The sequence below is a fragment of the Pelobates fuscus genome, chromosome 3 (assembly GCF_036172605.1).
Source record: "Pelobates fuscus isolate aPelFus1 chromosome 3, aPelFus1.pri, whole genome shotgun sequence".
Taxonomy (NCBI): Eukaryota; Metazoa; Chordata; class Amphibia; order Anura; family Pelobatidae; genus Pelobates; species Pelobates fuscus.
Window position 1 is genome coordinate 296,671,459 of NC_086319.1, and position 20,304 is coordinate 296,691,762.

Consider the following 20,304-nt stretch of genomic DNA (forward strand, 5'->3'; position numbering starts at 1 on the left):
TAGTTTAAGGTAATTAGCATAATTAACTGTCGGGTGTATGTGCACAGTATGGAACTGAGTCCAGATATTGTAATATGTACTAAGAGATTTAATATACACCGTATGAGGATGTTTAAGCTCAAAACGCTGGAGGGGAGGGGGTTGGGGGCTCACAGATGTTTTTGGTTGACATAATAAAATTTAGAATGGGCTGAATTAACGGATACTACAAAGGAAGTGGGAAAAGATGCTCAACATATTTTATAATATTCTATGCATACCCACCTGTTCTTTCCTCGCCTGTATGTTTATGCAACTTGCAGATTGCATATTTTCAACTCATTTAAAAAAAATAAAAATAAAAATGTTATTTTCATTTGGAATTTTTTCAATAGAAAACAAAGTACAATTTGAAAGTTCTTGCATATGATGGGAAAGGTCAAACAATGGTATAGGAGGAATAGGAAGCAGTCCTGGTGATATATAACTCTGATCGTACAAACATTGTGATCTGGAAGTCTGTCATATGGAGTATTGAAAAGGTTAATGCATGCAAGTTTTTATACATTACACTGTTATGCCTTTATATTGCAAAACCAAATATAATTAACTAAGTGTCAATTGCACATAAAAATCTACTCATTTGACCTATTATAAGGCAAAAAAGATACCCAACCACTAAAGACCAGCAAACAGCAAACCTACTAAATAGTGTGCCCTCTACAAACACCAAAACAGTAATGTAAATAGAAATAGGAAGTAGGAATGCAAAATAAGAGATGAACACTTCTAAGGTGCCAATATAAAAAATATATATACAACCTTATAATAACGAAGTGGGCGATATCTATATAAGGATAAATAAATCGCACATAGTGTAATACAGAACAACAATATTAAGACACGCAGGATGATTATATGGAACTCACAGGATAATAGTGAAAATCAGGCCCATCATCCTCAGTCCGAAGGAATCTTCAGAATGTATGGAGCAAAACTCTTCTTTTGGACTTGGAAATTAAAAGAAACCAAATGATAGTGCAGATAGAAATTGAATTAGAAAAGATTTATTATACAAATGCACTTACAAAAGGATCCAAATAAAACAGCATGTAATCCACTCTAAGGTGGTATCAACAGCATCAAAAGTAAGTAGAACTATTTGAACTATTATGGCCTATTCAGCCTGTTGAGAATGTAACTGTCTTGAAGCATGTGTTGAGTCTGTTCCTTTCATGTACCCGTATGCATCCCTATTTTATTGTGAAGCGTCCCAGTTAGTCCATTTGATCTTAAGTGGTGAAGTGTTTTCCCACAATCCTAGGAAGTAACTACAATAACAAGTGCTGCAGTAAGTTTGCGTCCACTTGGAGACTATGTAGCTGTTTGGGTACCTGTTGAATTGGTATCTCCCCTTGCCTGTTGTAATTGGTTGGTATGACCCATATAGGTTATCCATGGTCACCAAATGTTTTCATATTTGTTAAACCTGTTTCGTGTGGATCATCTGAGTTATTCCCATAAGTGTTCCACCCTAGATAACCAGTCTCTATGAGAAAGCAAACTGCTAGATTACCATAGCCTTCCATAGCATTTTACTGCTGTAAGGAAAAAGTACATCAGGGAATGTTTGTATTTTTATATTTTCAACTCTTATACAGGAATAGGTGTTATTTATTCTTGATTGTTTGAATAATTTCTATGGTTTCACCATCAGTTAAATGATGCCATAAAGAGCAGACGTGACTGAAGAGATGATCAATAATTATCAATTACTTATTTAGCGGCCATGCCAGACATCACAAGTTGTTTAGTTTGCATATATGGTAAAAATAATGAACTGCATTGTTTATTTTTCTGATAAGGTGATAGATGCATGGCACTGCTTTCCAGCAGAGGTTGTTACAGTGTATTTGGTGTCTACAAATGAAATGGATTCTATAAACAATATGATAGAAAGGTCATAAAGCCGCATTTGTCAAGGGAAAATTGGAACAAGACATGCGGTACATTATTAAAGGAACACTCAGACAATAAAATAAATATATTACATTTAATGTTAGTGTTTCAGATGTTTAGATCATGGCTCTATGCTCTGTAAACAGAAGAAATAAAATCAAACAAGCAAAAAGAAAAAAAAATAACACATTTTTATTTGCTGGTACTCCAGCCCTAGGCATCCACTCCTCTCCTGAGACCTACTTGATATGATCAGCAATTGCCACACTCAGTCAATCACACTCTTCCCACAGAGAAGCAATGAATCCAATGTTTCTGTATTAGGAGCATTCACAGCGGTTGTCAATGCCAAACCTGTTATAATAATCATATGGGCTAGTCCCAAGAAAAATAAAGTTTTGTATGTCAGTTCCTTTTGGAACTTGTGTTCTGTGTGGATTTGTAGGGATCCTAGTGACCTGTTTGCTGGATGCAGGATCACTTTAGCCCTGGGATAAATCAAAAGACTTGGGAATGAGAGCCACAGTTGCCTTTGTAAAGGCAATAACTATAATCACTGTAAGTAGAGCTGCAGCGGAATAGGCAGAGGGGACGATACCTGCCTGGAAGAAAGGCTGCAGTGGAATAGGCAGAGGGGACGATACCTACCTGCAAGGAGAGCTTTGAATACTGGAAGCTGGACCTAGGACCCCTGTCCAGGGTGGGAAGCAACGGCGAGACACCGGCCAAGCTGAAGTGCTGATGGTGTCCCAGCGATAGCTAGGAAGCGTGTTTGGCGAAGGTACCCAGTCAGGGTACAAGGTGGTCCGCCCTCAATGACAAATGTTAGTGTTGCCATTTCTCAGAAACAGCAATGCTTACATTTGTCTTTCAGTTCAGGGACAGTTACATTGGTTCCTACGGTGATTTCTCATACTGTAGCACATTATATTATATTTAGAAAAAGCAGTTTGGTATTTTTGTTTGGAGATGATAAATTGTAAACTCGAATCTTTGTGCATCATGGTGACTCAGAATATTGCTTCATGCAAATATCTCTAGGTTGTGTTTGTAGTGGCTGAAGTGGCCTTAGAGTGTAATTAGGGGCCCTGCTGGGGGAATGTATTTGATATTGATGACTTTGTGATTAATGTCCTTTTGACATCCACTCTTCATGCTGTAGTTCTGTCCTCTGTACCACTTACACCTCCTCCCAGAGTCTGGTCCTCCCACTTCCTCCGTCTGATATGAAACTCTGCAGTTTGGGAGCCAAGGAATAACGGAGACTGAAGTGGGAAGGTGGCAGAATCCCCGGCTACCAGTCTGGCACAGAGTCTGCCACAGATAATGGGTGCTGGGAGCATGGATGTACTGAGAGGGCTCCTCACTGCCTGGGCTGTGTGCCTCCTACCAGGTGAGTTGGATGCTTCCCATATTAGACTGGATGTGCAAACACATCATCTATAGCTCTGCTTAACCCTTCTCTCATACAATGTCACAGAACTAGTGCAGTAAGGATAGCATTAGTAGCAGAGTTAATACAGTAAAGGGCACAGAAAGGGTTAATTTCTGTATACACTATGTTAATACTTTTCTATGTCATGGGGGTACATTCAGCTGCTTCTCGTAGGATTGCTGTGAATTTTGGGGATCATTGTATTCTCTGACCAGTAAGGAGAGCTCAGTATTTGGAACTTTTGCATAGACTGGTAAATCCTGGTTATATGTATCTGGTTTTGCCAGCAAGGTTTGTATGTGAATGGGACCTCTTTCGATTCTAAGATTGTAGCCTGAACTCTCAGACCCTATAGTATCAAAGTGTATCTGTTCGTCAAACGAAATGCACTTCCTTTTACTCACTGTATCTGTGTGGCAGAGTTTTTTGCACCTGACAAATAAATTATACAATTATAGATTTTACCTGAGTGCTCGGGAGGGACTACAAATTGTTTTCTTTTTTGAAGTTGTTTGGAATTAAATTGCTAAATTTTCTGCTGTTTTACCTTTTATTACATTAAGCATCTATAAAAAAAAATAAAAGTATTCAGTAAAAATACATATGGTTAAATCTGAATCAGGTAGAATATGAATATACAGCTATATAGGTATGCAGGTAAAGATAAATGTAGATTATTACACACCAGGAAAGGTGGGTTGTTTGATAGATGTGATGGCAGGCTGTCTACAGGGTGAGATATTGGACATGGACATTAGCATTGAGAAAGGGCTGCTGCTCGGAACGTTTGCTGCTTTAACTTTGTCCTCCATTAAATTGTGATAGCACCTGGGTGTGCACACCTATACTGGATGCGCAGGACTCCTGTTTGTTTTTTGGTTGTATATACACTGGTGGAACTTCAGTGTGGAGTATCTGCAGCACAGGTCTAATTTTTTCTTTGTTTATATTTTGAATTTTGTAGGCATTTTTTTGCCTCTACCTCACCCTATATATAGTGATCAGCCAGTTATACAGGTAAGATTGACACACGACTAGTTATGCTGGTCTGATGTAATACTGATACACAGCTAGTTATACAGGTTAGATTGACAAACAGCTAGGTATACAGGTAGCATTGACTGACACACAGCTAGTTATACAGGTAAGATGTAATACTGATACACACCTAGTTATACATCTTAGATTGTCAAACAATTAGGTATACAGGTAACATTGATGCACAGCTAGTTAGGCAGGCAAGATGTAAGACTGACACACAGCTAGTTATAAAGGTTAGATTCGTACACAGGTAGTTATACAGGTAAGATTGACACCCAGTTAGTTAAACTGGTAGGATATAATATTAACTCATAGCTAGTTATACAGGTAGGGTGTAAGATTATCACACAGCTAGTTATACAGGTAAAATGTAAGGTTACAGCTAGTTATACCAGTAAGACTGACACACAGCTAGTTATACAGGTACGATCTAAGGTTATCGCACAGCTAGTTATACAGGCAAGAATGACACACAGCTAGTTATACAGGTAGGGTGTAAGATTATCACAGAGCTAGTTATACAGGTAAAATGTAAGAATGACACAGCTAGTTATACAGGTAATATTGACACACAGCTAGTTATATAGGTAAGAATGAAACACAGCTAGTTATACAGGTACGATGTAGGATTATCACACAGCATGTTATACAGGTAAGAATGACACACAGCTAGTTATGTACTAGTACTATGTAAGATTATCACACAGCTTGTTATACAGGTAGGATTGACACACAGCTAATTATACAGGTAGGATGTAATATTGACACATCTAGTTATACAGGCAAGATGTAATATTGATACACAGCTAGTTATACAGGTAAGATTGACCCACAGCTAGTTATATAGGTAGGATGTAATATTGACGCACAGCTAGTTATACAGGTACGATTGACACACAGCTAATTATACAGGTAGGATGTGATATTGACACAGCTAGTTATACAGGCAATATGTAATATTGATACACAGCTAGTTATACAGGTAGGATGTAAGACTGACACACAGCTAGTTATACAGGTAGGATGTAAGAATGACACACAGCTAGTTATACAGGTAAGAATGACACACAGCTAGTTATACAGGTAAGATTGAAGCACAGCTAGTTATACAGGTAGGATGTAATATTGGCACACAGCTAGTTATACATGTAAGAATGACACACAGCTAGTTATACAGGTAGGATGTAAGAATGACACACAGCTAGTTATACAGGTAAGAATGACACACAGCTAGTTATACAGGTAAGAATGACACACAGCTAGTTATACAGGTAAGATTGAAGCACAGCTAGTTATACAGGTAGGATGTAATATTGGCACACAGCTAGTTATACATGTAAGAATGACACACAGCTAGTTATACAGGTAAGAATGACACACAGCTAGTTATACAGGTAAGAATGACACACAGCTAGTTATACAGGTAAGATTGAAGCACAGCTAGTTATACAGGTAGGATGTAATATTGGCACACAGCTAGTTATACATGTAAGAATGACACACAGCTAGTTATACAGGTAAGAATGACACACAGCTAGTTATACAGGTAAGATGTAAGATTGACACAAATATAGGATGAGAAGCAGCATAAAAAGGTAGATTTATTTTGCTTTTACCCAGACATTGATGAGCTGTGACTAAAGTATCAATACACCAATTCCATCTTATTGTTAATGGTGTAGGAGTCTAGTGAGGTAGTGAATGGATTAGTAGAATTGATGATGATGAAGATGAGCAATGATTGGTATGTGGATCTCACGTATTGTCCCTTTAATGAGAGGAATTCCTCCCCTTCTTCCTAATGCTGGACTCTCCCTGAGAGCTCAACATCTGGCAGCAACTGGAAACAAAATCTTCATCAGCCAAAAATCCCAAAGCAAAGCAGAAATGTGAGGAGCATGGTCTGGAGAGATGAAAGGCAGGAGTGGGGGACAGAGTGGGGCATGGGTGCCGAGTCTGGCATCTTCCTCAGATCCTGCAGAATTTGGGGAGCTCAGGACCAAAGGGAGGCAGAGGAGGACAGGTCTATGAGAGACACCGGGGATCACAAATATGTCAGAAAATGAAACAATGAGGCAGAGGAGGAGAGAGGGGATTCTAAAAAGGGCTTAGAATGGAAAAGATGAGAAATAAGCTAGACCCCATAGCAGGAGGAGTTAGGGGGTAGCAATGCCAATGCCAATGCCAAGTGAGAACTCAAAGTGAATTAAAACATTCTCTAAGTCCACTATGTTTCCAGTTCGGCTGCTTTGGTCTAAAATTTTAAACTCACTTTGAATTCTCAATTTAGTAAATAACCCTGATGGAGTTAAAGAGAACTGGATGACGCTGCGGATTTAATATATAGCTAGAGACCTATTAATGTTAAACATGGAGTAGGAATCAAAATAACTGTGTGCCACATAACGCACTGGGAGACATTTCCTAAACGGATTACTTACAGCAAAATGTGTAATTAAATCAAGTATATGACATGCTATAACTGGAGGGAAGAGATGTCACGCAGGGCAATAGGAAGTAGAAAGAATCAGGAGAGGAGGCTATATCTTACACTAGGAAAAGTTAAGGAGAGACATCCAGTAAGTGGCACAATAACAGCTATCGGTAGGAATAATAGGACATGATGGGAATTGTTGATAGCAGTTGCATGGTACAATGGGAAGGATTATTGGTTGGGGTCACAATGTCTAGCTGGCAGGTTGTCATGGGGCTTTATATAATTTCTCTCTAAAAACCATATGGCATCATTGAAGTAGTTATAGTTATGGTCATGTGACACAATAAAATAATCTACATGTAGTGGGGAAATGACACCATAGAAGGGATTATTGGTTTCATGAGCCACCCTGGGTGGAGACACAGCCAGTAAGGGGTATATGCCTATGTAGACTAATTAAAGACTAACAATAAGAGGAGTTACAGGTGGTTGGATGGTACATAAGGAAGTATTATAGGTATTGTTTGTGTGGCGCAATTAATTAATTAAGGAATTTGTTTTACAATCTAAGGCGATATTAGAAGTTTGTTTTATAACAACATGTGAATTATTAGATAAAAGTTTTTTGTTACAATATTTAGAAGTGTTGGTAGGACTGAGTGTTAAAATGTGATCCAGTTTAAAAAAAAAAAAAAAAAAAATGATGTTTACTCACTTTGGTGGTGTTACCAGCATAAGAATGTTTGAGAAATGTGGATTGTGATGGCTTTGATAATTGCCGTATGATACAAGTTTAAAAAAAAAAACTTTATTGATCAGTTAGAACCGGATTGTAATGTTTGCCAATATTGGCTATAGTTATCTCCCAAGCATTGACCATGAATTTAAATGGACACGCGGGCCCCCTGGAAATACATTGCCATCGGGTGGCCTTAGCGCATGGGTCACCCGATGGACCCCTGAACGTGCGGCCCCAGCGGTTATACCGTGTTCAGGGGTCCCCAGAAACGCCACAAAAGCAGAAGAGATACAACTGATGCAGCCTTCTCCCACTTTCTACAAATATTTTCACATTGATGAAGCTGAGAAACCTTATAGTTTATATTATAGTTTTTGCAAGGAGGTCAATTCAGGTGGATTCAGTTGATCATATTCATTGGTTCCTACTTGTCATATTTTGGATTGACTACGATAGTGATTGACTCTCTGATTGGACTGTATTATGAATGCTGCTGTGATCCAAAGTCATCTCAGAAGTACTATGATGATACAAAGTATGAAAAAGTCTCTGGGCCCTGCATTATTACGTCTTGTAAAATGCTCAGATTTGTATCATTTGTGGACCAAGATGATATTATCATGGTGGATAAACCATTACATAAAAGTTTACAAAAGACCAAAGGCAAACTTATCAAGGTAATTTTTGGTACAGGGGGTAAGATTCTATTTAAAATGGGGTCATCCCGGGGGCGGGGCCGGACCGCCGAGCTGGACGGTCGCAGGCAAGTGGAGCTCCTGCACCAAAAACCTAATGGTGAACCCAAAACCCGTATTTTTCTGGACCAACTGACCGACAGCCACGGCGCCCGACGCAGAAAGACTGCTGAAACCAGGGAGAGGCTGGCTCTCCGGGCTTCAGTCCCCTGGCGGAGAGGCTTTGGGTGTCTCAAGCAGAGGCCTTCTCCGGCGGTGAGTGGGGCGGACGGCCGCTGCCCCACTATCCTGCACTCCAGCATCCAGCCCAGAGCGTGCACCCGAGCGGATCCGGCCCCGTTTCCCCCCCCCTATGGACCGGGGGGGTGATCCCGGTCCTCACCCTAACAGCCTGCTCGAGCCACAGTGGACGAAACCGCTGCACCTAAAATGGCGGCCGCCATGTGCACAAGAGAGAGGAAGAGGATCAGCACCCTCCCTGTGCAAGTGACTGATACCGCGGCTGAAGCCCCCAGACACTGCCACGCAAGGGATTAAAATCCCTACCATCTACCCCAACAACCGTCCATACCGACATCAGCCACACAGGGGGGACAGAATTATCCTGCGACCTGATAACAGCAGGCTGCAAGGACCGGGCAGGGTGCCATGCAGGGTGCCCCTGCAAGAAACTGGACCTATCACTCACCCTTCGTCCAACCTGCCGCCCAGCGACCGCACGAAAACTACACTGAGCCTCCCATCACGGCTGACCCAGACCTCCAAAGGCCCATCCACGCCATAAAGCAGCTGCAGCCCCTGTGACACCAGCGTGCAACCCACAGAACAGCAGAGCTGAACAGCAGTTAAACGAGCTGAACTGGCACCGGTTGGCAGTGGGACTCCCCTCCCGAGTACGGTCTCAAGACCATCAAATTGGCGGCCCCCCGTGGGGACACAGCGGATAGCCCGGGCTGGCATGGGTGATAATAACGACAGTATTACAGAGACTGTTGATACTATTAAAATGTATGAAGACAAAGCGACAAATGTTTAAAGTGACAACAGTTAACGCGACGAATGCTATTATTTCTGTGACTGATGAGAGCACTAAAGCGACTGACCATAGAATTAAAGCGACCGTTTATTGCCTGAAAGCGACTAACAAATATCTAGCATGACCATCATTTACAATGCCTAGGCCCTAACATGTCTGTACAGCTACTAAAATCCTAGCATGCGACATCTGTACAACTAGTGTAAACTATGACTAAGCCTTATTACCATATAAATCTATTGTGTAAACTGACCTTAGGCTGACTATAACATAAAAAAAAAATTGTGCCTGTTAATCACTGGTCCCGCTTGTTTAGCGTGGAAAATGCTTGGGGATTGCTTTCGGGGCACCTCATGCCTATCTGTAATATCTATGCGCACTACCAAAATAAAGAATTTAAAAAAAAAAAAAAAAAAAAAAAAAAAAATGGACACTATAGGCACCTAGACCACATCACCTCCACCGCTGGTTCAACCCTGCAAGTGAAAACATTGCTATTCTGCAGAACGGCAGTGTTTTCATTGCAGGGTTTAAATGCGTCTAGTGGCTGTCACTCAGACAAATAGAGTAAAATTCTGCTACTTTAATGAGAAGTCTCAGAGAGATCATCTGATTGGTGCAGCTTGTCATTTTTTTTATGTACATGCGCACAAGCCTCCCACAGCATTGGATTCGCTGAGATCATCAGACTCGATGATCCTAGTCAAGGAGGCGGTATAGGGCCACCAGGGCACTATAGTGTTAGCAATACATTTGTATTCCTAACACTATAATATTCCTTTAACCCCTTAAGGACCAAACCTCTGGAATAAAAGGGAATCATGACATGTCACACATGTCATGTGTCCTTAAGGAGTTAAATGGCGAAATGTAAATGTGACAGCCAGGCTTGGTGCACAATACCACTTCTGATATTGTTACAATATGACAATCCCTTGTTCCCTCACCCCAGTAAATGCTAGTGGGACATATATGGGGTGAATTAAAAAGCTGAGATATTTGCACTTACCTCTGTTGCATTTCCATAACGTGGATGACCTTGTTATAGCCGTATATATACTAAGTTAGTATACTAACAATGCCAAGATTCCCTGCATGGTTTTTGTTGGATAAAAGGTGCTTCTAACAAAAAAGGATTTAAAGATGGCTGCCTCCATAGAGGTGCACTAAAATATGGTATTTACTAATATGCATGCATTGCAAAATAATATACACAGATAATGTATCTAAGTTTGTTTACTTGAAATAGTAATAAAAAGTGATTAGTTTCCCTTTAACTTAAAACATCCCATGTGGCAGTTCAGGGGTTAATGAAACTTTCAATAAACACATATATTGTGATGTTGTGCGTTTATAATACTAAGTTATTGAAACAAATGAAACAGATCCTTATAAGGATTCGGAGGGTTAATAATAATAATAATAGCAATTTGATCATAGGATCCACCCTATTACTTGGAATGGTTCCTAATCCTTAGAAATTCTAAAATGGGAGGGCATCATTGGCTCATATAGGTGTCGCTGACTGAAGCCCATGTCCCCAGGTACTTTTCCTCTGTCAATAAACAGCCTTGGATTGGCCATCGGAGATATTTTCACTCACATTTCTCTAACTATCCCACTGCAGTTCAGGGATAGGAAGCTGCAGCAAAGCTCTTGGCTTCATATAACATAAAACATGTGGACATATTACACGTTGACAAAAATGTTTGAACAATCTCTCCTTATGGATCAGCGAGTTCTGTATAGGATTTCAATTCCGTGAATCAAGAGTGATGAGACTTGTGCACAAAATAGATCCAGAACTGTTGCAATAACACGCACAGCCACTAACTAGGTTGTCCATTCAATTACAAAGTGCAAGACAGCACAATGTTTGTAGAGATAGACTATCATTACAACGACAATAAAGTCATCGCACCCACATGAAAGGAAGTCTGGGCCTCCCAAAGTTACTTTTAGTTCTTCTACTTGCTATATAGCAATACATAACCACCTCTTTCTACTTTAAGACAGGACTCTCCTACTCTATGCTGGCCAACATGTTGCTGTCCAGCTGGTATTTAACCTCTTCCTTTCTTGTAATAACAGACAGAAAAACATTATCCTCCCCTTTACAATAACCTTCTTGTCCAAAACAGAAACATGGTTAGCACGCTGTGAGCCCTCTGCTCCTGCTGTGCTATAGCCTGTTTAACGGGAGCCTGAATTCTGGCTTTACCTCCCTTTTAGACTCTTTTTTACGACATTCCTGTGGGTTCCGCACTTTGTGTCTAGAGGTTTTTTCAGGACGGGTTTCTATGAGTAACCATTTTTTTTTGCCAACAACAAATATATTACACACTACCCTGAACTTCTTATCTCTGTGTTTCTTGAAGGAAAAGGGCATTCAGGAATTTCTACTAGTCAGGGATTAAGAGGGTTAAATGATTGTTTAGTGGAATCTAAAAGCTATATATTGGGTTGAAAATATAGACCCAAATAGCCTATTTTAAAACTTCGACTAACATTCCAAAGTCATACGTTAGTTGCCACAATTGATTGTGTAGTGAATAGCCCCCATTCCCCCCAGTGTAAAGGTATTGGTTTAATGCTGCTGTTTATATTTCAATGAATGGACACTGGAAATACATTGTATAACTCGTTCTGCCGATTTGTGCTACAATGTAATTACAGGACCCACCATTGTGCCATTCTAAAAGAACTAAACTGGCTGTCGCTGGAATCCAGGCGCACCCTTCATCTTTCCAGCCTTGTGTTTAAGAGCTTTTCTGGGAAGCTCCCACCATACCTGAGCAGAATGCTCTCCCCGGCTGTTCCCACCTCCTATAACCTCCGATCCAGTACCAGCACTTTATTTAGTCTACCTCAATACAAAAAGAAAGCGGCTCGATCCTCCTTTTCCTACAGAGCACCGCAATTATGGAACGACCTCCCGCAAACTTTCAAATCTTCCCCAAGCCTAAAGTCCTTTAAGAGATCCCTCTCTACAAAACAGAATGCACATGTCATGGTTGATTATATATTTCGTATGTGTTATGTTACATTTTGAATACATTGTGTATTAATATTGTTTTTGTATTTTATTGTACCCTATTGTATCAATGCAATGGTTTGTGGACCCAGGACATACTTGAAAATTAGAGAAATCTCAATGTATCCATCCTGGTAAAATATTTTATAAATAAATAAATAACAAGCCACACTTGGCAGCCTCATTGAACAGTTTGTCACTCTGGATCTCATGCGTTCCAAGACGACTTACCATCTAGTGTCACTAATTACATCACTATCATGGATATGCCCTACGCTGGCCGTGAACAGCCTTCCTCTTTTTTGGGTTTCTTGGTTTTTAGCTATTCCTTAAATGCTTTAGCAATCTTATGTTAAAAAGAGAACCTCTAATCTCACATGGAGAGGTCTTGCTCATTTGTAGATATTGTTCCCAAACATTTTCGAAGAGAATAAGACTGAAACATGCCTACTACTACTAATGGAATGCCTATTGCTGTTATTTATAGAGCCAACATATTCTGCAGCACTGTACAATAGGTGGTCTAACAAACAAGTAGTAACAAGAAGACAACTTAGACATATAGGACATATAGGGCCGTGCTCACCAAGCTTATTTTCTAAATATATTGATCTGTTGGTAGGGATTGGAAAAAGTATTCTGAAATGTGAAAATTCTGCAACTACTCTATTATCAGAGCTTGGCTAATTTGGCCTAAGAGTTGCTATTCTGTTTCCAATTCACTTACCTCCAAACATTTGAAATGGACATATGGCCAGTGGCGTACATACCAGGGTCGCAGGGGTCGCGGCTGCGACCGGGCCCGGCCCACCAGGGGGCCCGGCCGCCCCTGCGACCCTGTATGTACGCTCTGGGCCAGCCTCTTCTCCTGGGGGGCCCTGAAGCCGGCCACCTCCGGGCCCCCCGAGGCTGGCCCTGCTTACACCCGGCGGGCAGTCAGGCTGGCCGGTGCGCGAGGGAGCACTCTCCCCTGAGTGCTTCCTCTTCAGCTCCCTCGCGCACCGCACTGATACTGGAGCCGGAAGATGACGTCATCTTCCGGCGCCGGCATCCCTACGCGGCGCGCGAGGGAGCTGAAGAAGAAGCACTCAGGGGAGAGTGCTCCCTCGCGCACCGGCCAGCCTGACTGCCCGCCGGGTGACCGCCCCCCAGGAGCCCAGCAGCACCACTGGACCCCAGGGAATCCCCTCAGCACTCCAAAAGGTAGGGAGGCTGGGGGGATTAAATTAAAAAAAAAAAACATGTGTAAGTGTGTGTGAGTGTTAGTGTGTGTGAGTGTGTGTGTGAGTGTTAGTGTGTGTGAGTTAGTGTGAGTGTTAGTGTGTGTGTGTGTGTTAGTGTGTGTGTGTGTGAGTGTTAGTGTGTGTGAGTGAGTGTGAGTGTTAGTGTGTGAGTGAGTGTTAGTGTGTGTGTGAGTGTTAGTGTGTGTGAGTTAGTGTGAGTGTTAGTGTGTGTGAGTGTTAGTGTGTGTGAGTGTGTGTGTGAGTTAGTGTGAGTGTTAGTGTGTGTGAGTGTGTGTGTGAGTTAGTGTGAGTGTTAGTGTGTGTGAGTGAGTGTGTGTGAGTGTTAGTGTGTGTGAGTTAGTGTGAGTGTTAGTGTGTGTGTTAGCGTGTGTGAGTGTTAGTGTGTGTGAGTGTTAGTGTGTGTGAGTGTTAGTGTGTGTGTGAGTGAGTGTTAGTGTGTGTGAGTGTTAGTGAGTGTGTGTGTGAGTGAGTGTTAGTGTGTGTGAGTGAGTGTTAGTGTGTGTGAGTGAGTGTTAGTGTGTGTGTGCGTGTGTGAGTGAGTGTTATTGTGTGTGAGTGAGTGTTAGTGTGTGTGTGAGTGTGTGTGTGAGTGAGTGTGTGTGAGTGTTAGTGTGAGTGAGTGTGTGTGTGTGTTAGTGTGAGTGTTGGTGTTTGTGTTAGAGTGTGTGTGTCTGCTAGTGAGTGTCAGTGAGTGTGTTACTGTGTGTGTCTGTTACTGAGTGTGTTTGTGTGTGTGTGTTAGTAAGTCTGTTTGTCTGTTAGTGAGTGTGTGTTTGTCAGTGAGAGTGTATATTTTGTAAGTGAGTGTGTATGTATGTCTGCCGCTGAGTGTGTCTCTGTCAGTAAATGTGTGTGTCTGCATTTGTTCGTGAGAGTGTGTGTGTGTGTCTTCAGCACTTACCTTTCTCCAGCGCCGGACTCCCATGGCGCTGGGGATCCCTCCGCCTCTCAGCTCCGAATGCGCATGCACGGCAAGAGCCGCGCACGCATTCAAACCGCCCATAGGAAAGCATTACTCAATGCTTTCCTATGGACGTTCAGTGTCTTAAAATGGCGGAAGTGCCTCTAGCGGCTGTCAGTGAGACAGCCACTAGATGCTGGATTAACCCTCAGTGAAACATAACAGTTTCTCTGAAACTGCTATGCTTTCAGCTGCAGGGTTAAAACTAGAGGGACCTGACACCCAGACCACTTCATTGAGCTGATGTGATCTGGGTGTCTGTAGTGGTCCTTTAAGTGTGTGTGCATCTGCATGCACTGGCGTACATACCACGATCGCAGCCCTGCGACCAGGTGCCCGCCGCCATGTGTTGCTGCCCGGCCCGCGCAGAGTAAGCGCGAGGGGGGGGGGCCCACGGATCAATTTTCGCACCGGGGCCCCATGGGTCATGTGTACGCCACTGCATATGGCAAAACTTTATTTTGGGGAGAAAGGGGTAGGGGCAAGGGCAGAGCTGTTCTGAGAAATTGTAGGTGACTTACTAATAAAAATGTATGCATCTCATCAACACAGACTTCTACACACATTTATTGTACTTTAAACACACATTACTGTGAGTATTATTGCTGTTACACTCAGACATACAAACAACATGGCGTTGATAGAAAATGAGGACATTACAATTGAAATGAGAGGCAGAAGGATTTGGATTCTGAACAGGGTAACTTGGGAGGTATAAATTCAGAATAATTTGGCGTGCTGTGTCAGTCTCTGCCCACGCTCCTCCCCCACCGACGTCAGCCGGGCGAGGGAGACCTAATGTGCGTGTGCCACAATGGACCTCCCCATAGGAAATCATTATTCAATGCTTTCCTATGGTGAAAACCTGATGCTCGAGGTCCGTGAGGATTCCGGAAGCCCTCTAGTGGCAGTCTGGCAGACAGCCACTGGGGGCAGACTTAGAGCTGCAATGTAAACATTGCAGCACTAAGTGCAAAAAGGTCACAGCACTCAGACCACTTCAATTAGCTGAAGTGGTCTGGGTGCCTACAATGTCCCTTTAACCCATTAAGGACCAAACTTCTGGAATAAAAGGGAATCATGACATGTCACGTGTCCTTAAGGGGTTAAAGGGACACTATAGTCACCCAGACCACTTCAGCTCAATGAAGTGGTATGGGTGCAATGTCCCTCAGGTTTTAACCCTTCACATGTAAACATAGCAGTTTCAGAGAAACTACTATGTTTACATTAGGAGTTAAGACAACCTCTAGTGACTGTCTTCCTGACAGCCGTTAGAGGCGCATCCGAATTTCGCATCCATCGCGAGGAGTGCCCATAGAAATGCTTTCCTATTGACAGCTTGAATGCGCGCGCGGAGCCTGGCGCTGGAATAAGGTAAGCTGCTAAAGGGGTTTTAACCCCTTCGGCGCCACGGGAGGGGGACCCTGAGGGTGGGGGCACCCTCAGAGCACTATAGTGTCAGGAAAACCGCTTTGTTTTCCTGACACTATAGTTATCCTTTAATGAATAAACTCTGCAGGATTTATTTGTCCCAAGTTGTACAGTTTTGTTGTCAGTCAGCCACAATTGACAGTTGAGGAAGCAGGGTTTTTTGACAGGCATTTCTCCAGATAATGAAAAGTACAGCTTACATGATGTTTAGCCACCTGAGATTTGGCAAAGCATAATGGGAGTTAAACAAGTTTGGTTTAGTAAATAAACCACACATTCTGCATCTGTATCCTATTTATAGAAAGTGTAAATTGTATTGTGTTAATCATATCAATGTTAATTGAACATGTGACCTTCTAAATGAGCTCATGGCAATGTTTCCCTTCTGTCATCAAAGAATGTCTTGTAACAAGCTGGGTTTTGCTAAATTAAGTAGTTTTAGTATGAGGTGCTTACAATCCTGAGGTAGAAAACCTTGGAAGTTCCTCTTGGTATTTTCAGCATGCGGTGGTGAGGTTTTCATTCTGAGCTGGAAAAGTAAAATACATAGTGTGCGGCCAGATTTAGATTAACCCTGTGAGAACCAGACAGGGAGTGATGCATTCTTTAGCAATCACACCATTGCTTCTTTGTCACTAAAAGAGTTAAGTATTTCAGGATTCCTCACTAAAGTGACAATTGTCAGGAATTTAAAGAGAATTTCAAATGTAAAGAGACACTATAGGCACCCAGGCCCATTCAGCTCATTGAAGTGCTCTGGGTGCAGTGCCCCTATTATACTTTATGCTGCAATGTAAAACATTGCAGTTTACATTGCAGCACTAAGTCTGCCTCCAGTGGCCACCGGAGGCGCTTCCTGGATCCAAACGGACCTTGATAACTGACGCTAGAAGTCCTCACGCTCTGGGGGATTTCCCCCCCATAGGAAAGCATTGATTGTGCGGGACTTTGTGGAGAAGGAGCCGCGACCCAGCAGCAAGGGACATCGGCGTTGAAGTAAGGTAAGTAAATAAAGAATTTTTTACCTCTTATTCACCCGGGGAGGGGGAGGGAGGATTTGGGAGGATTGCAATGGAGGGGGGAGGCAGAGGGCGCTATAGAGACAGGAATACAAAGCTTGTATTATCCCCTTAAGGCCAAAATAGCGGAACTGGAATAATTCTTCAAGTAAGCTATGCTTTCAGTTTGGCTACTCTGGCCTTAACTTAGGAGTTCACTTAGAATTCACGACAATTCTCACATTAGTGACTAACCCATGTTTGTGAGTGTGCATAGGTCACAGTCCTTTCTCTCACACTATTCTTTTTCTAATCTGCAGGTGTCAGTGACACATTCAACATTGATGATAAGAGACCAAAGATTATCCATGGGTCCAAGGAATCGTATTTTGGATACACTGTACAGCAGCATCAGATTGCAGACAAGAAATGGTATGTTTTGTACAATTTCACAGTATCTTCCTAAATAAAGGGCACAGTTTGTTTTTGGAGGCTCTGCCTCCATCTCAAAGCCCTGGTTTTTGCATTATTAGGGTATTCATGTTAAAACAAGTTAGTACATTTCCTGGAGATGCGTACATTTCCTGGAGATAGTTGCGTACATTACCTGGAGTCATTGTGATGTAGACCTGGCAAGCAATGGCCTCCTGTTCAGGTCTTATTAATCATTCCAGTTCTGGTGCTTGGGCTATGTATGATAGGTAGGATACAGAGATAAGACATTGTCATGTGTGACACACAGCACTACAACTAAATGTTGCCTGTCTGGTGCACATAATAATCCCACCTGGCCATGTTATAGTCATGGTATGGGACATTTGTAAAGTGCTCCTGACACTAACTCTCCCAACTTAAAGGGACATTCCACTGCCTCAATACAAAATATATAAAAATCACTATTTAGTAGATATACCCCAAATATAAACTTGCATTTAATTGTGCATTTTTTTCCATTGGGTTTAGATAAAAAAAACAGCCTGCAAAACCCGCAGTTCTCTTGCCTGCTGTGTTTGCAAACTCTCCCATTCTAATCTTACCCAGACTTCCTGTGTCTGTCCAATTACAGACTTTCGAATCCAACTCAATGAGAAGTCTTTGCAAGGCAGGTGCTCTGAGCAATTGCTGCCTCTTGAGTTTAGCTCTTCTGAGCTAACCAAACCAGGAAGTAATATTACCAGCTGTCAGTTTGAGAGCCAAGTGAGTCTAACCAGGTTAATTTATAAAAGTATAAAATGTACCAAATGAAAAAATGAGGACACACTCTTCACACATAAAGCTTTTTAGCAAGCTAAAGTGCTTTAGGAATCTGGAGTGACCCATTAAGAGCCAGAACCTCAATTCTCTTAAAGGATCACTATAGGGCCAGGAACACAAACATGAATTCCTGACCCTATAGTGTTAAAACTACCATCTAGCCCCCATGGGCCCCTCATGCCTCCATAAATATAGCAAAATCTTACTGTAATCAAGCCTGAAGCTATAGCTATGCATGCTGTTTGCCTCAGAAAAACAAGCTGTCTGCTGACATCATCAGAAGTGGTAGCCTGATCCAATCACAATGCTTCTCCATAGGATTGGCTGAGACTGACAAGGAGGCAGATCAGGGGCAGAGCCAGCACAATTCAAACACAGCCCTGGCCAATCAGCATCTCCTCATAGAGATGAATTGAATTAATGACTCTCTATGAGGAAAGTTCAGTGTCTGCATGTAGAGGGAGGAGACACTGAATGTTTGGATGCATTTTAGGCAGCCATGACCCAGGAAGGATCTCTAACAGCTATCTGAGGAGTGGCCAGTGAAGTTATCACTAGGCTGTAATGTAAACACTGCATTTTCTCTGAAAATACAGTGTTTACAGCAACAAGCCTGAAGGTAATGATTCTACTCACCAGAACAAATTCAATAAGCTGTAGTTCTTCTGGTGAATATAGTGTCCCTTAAATTAAATTATTCTGACAACTGATTCTTTAGACCCTAACACTAAAGCCTCTAATCCTAAATATTTTAAATATATTTCTTTTAAGACTAAAACTCTAACCCCAACCCTCCTGATTCCCCAAACCTAGCCCGAATACTCAAATTGTTAAGCTTGAAAGTAGGCATCTGTGCTTTGGTTTTGTACCAGTTTGTATGCTACAACTATCATTAGTCTAGGCCGAAAAAAATCCCATGAAACAGGGCTCACAACTCCTACTCTCCCACTAGCCATTGTCAAAATTCTGATAGTGAGGCTACTAAGGAAGTAACCAGAAACATAGCCAGGAACTGTAAAAAATTTAACTAGGACATTCAGGTATAACAATAAAAGACATAATAGAATATAAAATGTGTTGAAACGACTGAGCAAGCAAATGGGCTGGGTGGAAGGACACAGTGGTCTGCGTCATACAGAACCATGCAGATTGGAACACAGTACTGGTGTGACGTTGTGGTAGTACACACTCTTCAGACATGGATGGCATTGTAGATAGTTAAAATTATAAATACAACTCCCAATACACTGTGCCACACAAACAATCAGCCTCTAATTGTTGAAACACACACTAAAGCCAAATGGACTGGTCTTCTGAAAGTTCGAGGTATGTGGTGAAGCCTGATAGGCATTAACCCCTTAAGGACACATGACATGTGTGACGTCATGATCCCCTTTTATTCCAGAAGTTTGGTCCTTAAGGGGTTAAACAGACTGGGGCACCAGCACTTTGAAGCTCGGTGCAGATTGTAGAAATCTGATGGTCAGATATCAGCCCTCTTCTAACTCGGACACTATGCAATCCAGGGAGTTCTACAAAAGCCTCAACAAACAGCCTGCATAAGTCTTAGAGACGATGAAAATGGATAGGAGGGGGAGATTACAAGTTTCCATTTCATAGGTGTGGATGTGCAGGGAACTTAAAAAGAGTGAAACAAACGTGTTATTCTCTTTAGGAGTGTATTGGTCTCCCAAAGTCACTGATTAACTTTAACATCATGCATTACATTGATTACAATTCTATCTGTGCTGTGTACAAACCACATTTCTTGCAAATATACAGCTGGAATGTATTTCGATTTTAGTTTCTCTGATTTCCTTAGTATTTTCTGCTATCTCATCAACATAGTAGATTAGAAGACAGATGGTAGAGTCGATATGCAGTGGTGAGAATCTTTGAGGCTTGGCTAATAGCCTACGGCTTAAATTGTCTGTGTTCTATATGACTTCTATAGAAATAGGACATTCATAATACTTTTAGAACCTTAATTTAAAAAAATGCTAATAAAGTTTTGGGTTCAATATTTTTGGCAGAAGAAGGTATCCATGGGCTCATTTG

At 41.8% G+C, this 20,304-nt stretch overlaps 1 protein-coding gene across 1 annotated transcript in view; it reads left to right on the plus strand.

Moving 5' to 3' along the window:
* The first annotated feature begins 3,170 nt into the window (after window positions 1-3,170).
* ITGA11 (integrin subunit alpha 11) overlaps window positions 3,171-20,304 on the plus strand; it is a 144,897-nt gene continuing 127,763 nt past the window's right edge. Inside the window, exons 1-2 of the mRNA XM_063448735.1 lie at window positions 3,171-3,331; window positions 17,313-17,424. Coding sequence (XP_063304805.1) covers window positions 3,265-3,331; window positions 17,313-17,424 — 179 coding nt within the window. The 5' untranslated portion in view covers window positions 3,171-3,264. The remainder of the gene's footprint in view (window positions 3,332-17,312; window positions 17,425-20,304) is intronic.